This window comes from Emydura macquarii, unplaced genomic scaffold (genome assembly GCF_026122565.2).
Source record: "Emydura macquarii macquarii isolate MOO-44397 ecotype Brisbane River unplaced genomic scaffold, CSIRO-AGI_Emac_v2 contig_3257, whole genome shotgun sequence".
NCBI classification, from domain to species: Eukaryota; Metazoa; Chordata; order Testudines; family Chelidae; genus Emydura; species Emydura macquarii.
In genome coordinates, this window is record NW_027133394.1 from 294,011 (window position 1) to 300,010 (window position 6,000).

Genomic DNA, 6,000 nt, shown 5'->3' on the forward strand with positions numbered 1-6,000 from the left:
CAAACTCATTGCCACAAGATATCATGGAGGACAAAAACTTATCTAATCCTTTTTTGAATTCTGGTAAGACTATGGAGACGAACATGCCAAATTACAATAAGGATTTTGAAAAGTTAATAAAAAAAATAAACCCAGAATTTTGAAAGGGATATAAACTCTCGTGTTTCAGGATGTAAGTCAGCCTCTGATGGGGACTAGGAAGAAACTTCCCCTGTGTGCACATCGTTCCATGTATGCTTACTGCAGGGTTTCTTGCACCTTCCTCTGAAGCATCTGGCACTGGCCACTGCTGAAGGCAAGATACTAGCCTAGACATACCACTTACCTGTTCTAACGAAGCAATTCCTACATTCCTAGCTCTCATGCACTAGTACAGTGCTGGTACACTCAGGCTTCCCATGTGAATGGCTCACAACTCCTGAAGGTAACTACTAAGATGTTAAAAATGAAACAGACGGACTCTCGTATTCAGTGTGCACCAGTCAACGTGATATTATACATGATCATGCCTTTCCAAAGACTGTTTAACTTTACGTTAGCTGGCATGACTCCTCAAAGTCACGTTTTAACATCTGATTTGTTGGTGAAGGCAAGCACTAAAAGAGAAGCACTTTTCCCATTGAAAAACTAATAAATAAAAATTATAGACTGTGAACCTTAACTAAACTGAGAGTATCTTTTAATTATTGTAATAGCAGAGGCACTAATAAAGCTACTAAATAAAGTCTATTCAAAATCCCAAATCCATCGTGATTCAGCAATATATTGCCGTTACCATCATGAATGCTCCTACCTTGGAATAAACCCTGCTCCTTCACGTGATTGAATCCTTTTTATTTTTGTGGTGTTGCACCCCCTTCCTCTCCCCAGAAATGTAGGTGGCTAGAGCTCTCACCACATATGACTACATCCCAGATGAGGGGCTAGGGGTTCTCAACCTGGGGGTCTTGACCTGCAGGGGAGTCATGAACAGGTGTCGGGCAAAAATTAGGAACTGCCAGATTTAAGACTCTCTCTGCAACCTGAATTCACCTCTTTGTACATATCCATTGTGATACGGTCTTTCATTACAGGGTCACATTCTAATTAGAATAGAATAGACAATGCTCACTGTGATCAGCTATTCAATATTTTGTTTATCTTTGTAATTAAGTGTGTGGCCATAGGCCGCGTTTCCCACACGCTATTCAAACCCCGCTCTGATGACAAAATTATTAACTTCCTCCTGGGGTTTTCTATAGCGCTCATCACTAGTATCTGAGTGTAGGGTGACCAGATAGCAAGTGTGAAAAATCGGTGGGGGGGTAATAGGCATCTATCTAAGAAAAAGCTCTGAAAATCAGGCCTGTCCCTATAAAATCAGGACTTCTGGTCACCCTATCTGAGTGTTACACAAACACTAACAAATTTATTTTCACAACACCCCTGAGAGATGAGGGAGTTTTATTTTACAGAAATAGAACTGAAGCACATAGAGATTAAGGTCAAAAGTATCTGTTAAGTTTAACTGCTCAAACGGAGATGCCTACGACTGGCCTTTTCAGAGTATTTAGCATTACACAGCACCGTGTACGTCCAAAGCACAACTCCCGCTGACTTCAGTTGCAGCTGCGAGTGCTCAGCACGTCTGAAGAATTGGACCACAGGGTCTCAAGTAGGGCACCAAGGAACACACCATTCGTGACCACCTCTGAAAAGTTTTGTTTAAGTGACTTCCACAGCATCTCATAGGAACTCTGTGGCACAGATAGAATCCAATTTTCCAGGGCAGCATTCAACCACCTTACCCATGAGACTTCCTTTCTGTTCCTGCAATCCCCTACCTCATTCCTTACACCTCTTCCAACTTCTGCAAGTTGTGAGACAGAGTCCTACAAACAACAGCTTCCTTCACTACACAACCCTGATTCATCCTCAGGGCATGTCCAGCCTGTGCACTAAATGAGGACGAATCCTGGGAGGATGGAGCTAGGCTGTTCTCAGTGGTGGCAGATGGCAGAACTAGGAGCAACGGTCTCAAGTTGCAGTGGGGGAGGTCGAGGTTGGACATTAGGAAAAACCTTTTCACTAGGTGGGTGGTGAAGCACTGGAATGGGTTACCTAGGGAGGTGGTGGATTCTCCATCCTTAGAGTTTTTTAAGGCGCAGCTTGACAAAGCCCTGGCTGGGGAGATTTAGTTGGGGTTGGGCCTGCTTTGAGCAGGGGGTTGGACTAGATGACCTCCAGGGGTCCCTTCCAACCCTCATCTATGATTCAAGCAGCTTCCTCCTTCATGCTGGGTGGAACCAAGAGTACAGCAGAGACAGGTTCCTTACTCTCCATTTCAGTGTCTGGCCCTGGCTGCAGGAGCCCAGAGCATCAGGTGCAGGGAAAGTCCTGCTCAGCCCCAGGCAGGAGCATGCCCATGCGTCAGAACACGTAGCTACCAAGCTCTCGCAAATCTCTGCTGCGTGTGCGCGAACTGACGTTTTTCAAAGGTTTATAATTTGGCCAAATTTGGGCAGATTTTCATGGGAATGGCAAGAGGCACATCACGGACCTAAAGGCCAACCACTGCTACATTTCAGGTCTCTGCTCCAAAGCATGGGTGCACTAGAGCTTCTCAAAAAAAAAAAAGTTAGTAGGATTTTTTTTAATAAGGGCAAAAACGTTTTTGCTTAGCTTCATTCTCAGAAACGGCTGATCTGTTCTGACTGAAACTTCAAAAACAATTAAAAATAAACTAAACAATGAGACTAAGCAGACACCCCAGCATGGAAAATGCAGACCAAATGGTGAAAAGTCCGGCAAAATTATAAGCAACTGAAAACAGGGTCTTAGAATGGGAAGTGTCAGGTAACCTGAACAACAGATACAGAGCTGCCAGCCCTGCCTACAATACCTTCGGGTTTCACATCCAGTTGGGGTCACCAGGAGCTATTCAGTACATGCCCAGTGCTCCTCTTTTACCTGCTCTAAACCACTGTATTGTATGTAGTAGTTAAACCTCACACTTCAGGGTGGTCAGAAGGGAAACTGCCTCCTCAGATAGGAAGAACTACACAACTGGCCTGGTGTATTACAGGATGGGTGAGGAGGTTTGTTTTTCCCTAAAGCATCAGGTACTGGGCTACAACCAGACAGGTGAATTCAGGATGGCAAATCCTACTGGAGGCTCCTAGTTTCCACGAAGCAGCCGTTCCGATACCTGTGGACTTTTTAGCAAAGCTGGTTTTCATAAGAGCTGTAGCAAGGATTCCCCAAGCACAAAGGAGTTTCTCCAATAAGGCACTTCTACGGTGCCTTTCATCTAAGGATCTGAGTGCTGCAAACGCTAATTAAGCCTTCCCAACATCCACGTGAAGTAGGGAAGTATTCTCTCTCTTTTGCAAGTGTTGAAACTAAAGATATGTCTACACTGCAGCTGGGAGGTATGATTCCCTGCCTTAGCTCTGCTCCAGCTAGCACACTAAAAAAGCAGCATGGGTGGTGGTTCAGGCTAGCCACCTGAGGTTCAAGCCTTCCTGACCCCTGGGGGGGGTCTGAGGTCAGGTGACTAGCCTGAGCTGCCACCATGCCACAATGTCCACGCAGCTACTTTTACTGTGCTAGTTCAAGCAGAGGTAGAGTGAGTCAGTCTACCCACCTCCCAGCCACACTGCAGGCACACCCGGTGGCAGAAATGACATGACTTGCTCGAGGATACAAAATGGGACAGTGACAGAGTTGGGAACTGGACTCGGATCTCCTGTCCTGCAGTCCTGTACTCTAACCACAAGACCGTTCTTCCATGACATTCAAGCTCCTGTGGGCAACAACTTTGTCTCCTGATTTATCCACTATCTATAAATAATAGCCACAATTTGCTACCTGGGTTACTAGCAGTGGGAACAAGGGTGTTTTTTTTCAAATCTTATCAATCCTGAGTGTGTTTACAGTGGAAAATGAGTTAACTAACATGATGTTAAACTTTGCATCCCTAGCACAGTCACGCTTAGAAGTCAGCGTAGACGAGGGCTATATTATAAAACCATGACTGAGACTTCCGAGAGAGGATAAGTACAGGGGCGAGGAGGATTTATAGCAGTTTATAATACAGTTCCCAGAAAACAAAAATCCCTGTTCTCAATGCTCAGGAAAAGCAGATCAGACCTTCCAGCTGAGACCTGAACGTGGACGCTCATGGTCCCTACACAGAAGCCATCAGGGAGGCTGACACATTGTCTGGACCAGAGCATGGGAGCTGAGCTACATCCATCACAGCTGCGAGTGGTCTTTGCATCCCTCGCAAACGGTACAGGAGATTTTGCAGGCCCGATACTCACCTGAGATATCCACGACTTTGATGGCTGAAGCCCGAGGGAATTTTTCTTTGAGGACTTGAATCATCCTGGCTTCCCCATCCGTCTGCGAAGCTAAGGTTCTCCGTGCGTGGCGCAGGAGCAGGATCTAGCGGGAAGGAGACAGGCACAACACGGTTACAAATAACATCGCCGGCGGCTGGCGAGCGTCATTCGTTCTGCGGAAGCACCGAGAAGGCCCCTATCCTGAGTGGAGGCCCAGGTGTGCAAGGTGCGGTGAGAAGGCGGGATTCGTCCTCAGGGCCACAGCCCCCTCGAAGGGGAGAGGGGCAGCGCCAGGAGAGTCTGGGAGCCAGAGGAGGTGGCGTGTCCGGCAGCTGCATGGAGACAGGGACAGCGCCTGACACCGCACCGGGCTCCATACACGGACTGTAGAACTGCCACGGCCCCGCCCCCCGCGAGCCCCCATGAGCCCGCCACGACCCCGAGCCTGACAAGGCCCCGCCCCCCTCTGTGAGCCCGCGAGCCCCCGCGAACCCCCGCCCCCTCTGTGAGCCCGCGAGCCCCCGTGAGCCCGCCACGGCCGAGCCCCCCGCCCCCTCCGTGAGCCCGCAATGGCCGAGCCCCCCGCCCCCCTCTGTGAGCCCGGGAGCCCCCGTGAGCCCGCCACAGCCGACCCCCCCCCCCCCGCGTGAGCCCGCCACGGCCCCGAGCCTGACACGGCCCCGCCCCCCCCATGAGCCCGCCACGGCCGAGCGCCCCCGCCACGGCCCCGAGGCCCCCGCTCCCGCCGCCGCTGAAGGCCGCCCTCACCCTGCCGCCGCGGCCCAGGATGCCGGCGCTGATGGCGGCGGCCATGTCCGCGAGGGGCGCTTGGCCCGGCCTGTCCCTGCCTTGGTTACCGCCCGCCCGGCGCTGGCCGAGGGGGAGAGTTCGAGAGCTCGGGCCTGAGCGCGGCACAGCGCCCCCTGGCGGCGTGGCGGCCCCGCTCCTCGCTCCTGCTTTACCCCTCCCCCACTAACAGGGCCCCTGGGGCGGTTTCAGGCCCAGGCTCACCCTGACACGTGTGGGGTGGCTGCTACCCCACACCTGAGGGCTGGGGGCCCCTGACTCAATGCCACAAACAGGGGCAGGGAATAGAGGGGACTCAACACAACCCTGGCTGTGAACTGACCACATAGTTCTTTGGGCCGTTGGGACAGGCGCCAGCTCGTTAGCCTCCAGCCCCTACCACGTCCCAGCACACAGCACGCTCCGGTAGCCCAGGGGTGCGTCCTACTGGGTGGATGGACGGACACACCATGCAGGGCTCCGACCACTCTCTCCGCCTGTCAACCTGCAAACACTGGCATTGTTATTAGAAATGATTTAAATCGCACCCTCCGTCTGCACGCCACACACACAAAGCCAGGGCCCTTAGCCCAAAGAGCTTATTATTTAGGCGGATCGTTTGCTCCAAACAGTAGTCAGGAAAGACATCCTGCAACCTACAGCTGGTCTGGGGTTAAACAGCTCCCAGTAGGAGAGGGATGCATTCCAAGCAAGCCGTTTAAATAGGGCTATTTGGAGACCCCATGGAGTCCATCAGGCCATTCTATTGTACCTGGAAAGGACTTAGAAACCACACTGGTGGGGGCTATAAAAAAACCCAAATAATTTGGGTCTAAGTGATTTACCCAGAGTCATTAGCAGCGCCAAGAACAGAAACCATATACCCTGC

At 51.0% G+C, this 6,000-nt stretch overlaps 1 protein-coding gene across 5 annotated transcripts in view; it reads right to left on the reverse strand.

The window, feature by feature from the left end:
* The window catches only part of BOLA3 (bolA family member 3), a 27,423-nt gene extending 22,202 nt beyond the window's left edge, over positions 1 to 5,221 (reverse strand). For all 5 annotated transcript variants that reach the window (XR_010917015.1, XM_067532316.1, XM_067532317.1 and 2 more), the window contains exons 1-2: positions 5,094 to 5,221; positions 4,305 to 4,428 (exon numbers count right to left, since the gene is read on the reverse strand). Coding sequence is in view for 4 of the 5 variants with exons in the window: in XM_067532316.1 (XP_067388417.1) it covers positions 4,305 to 4,428; positions 5,094 to 5,138 (169 nt within the window). In the remaining variant the exon portion in view is untranslated. The remainder of the gene's footprint in view (positions 1 to 4,304; positions 4,429 to 5,093) is intronic.
* Positions 5,222 to 6,000: the final 779 nt, after the last annotated feature.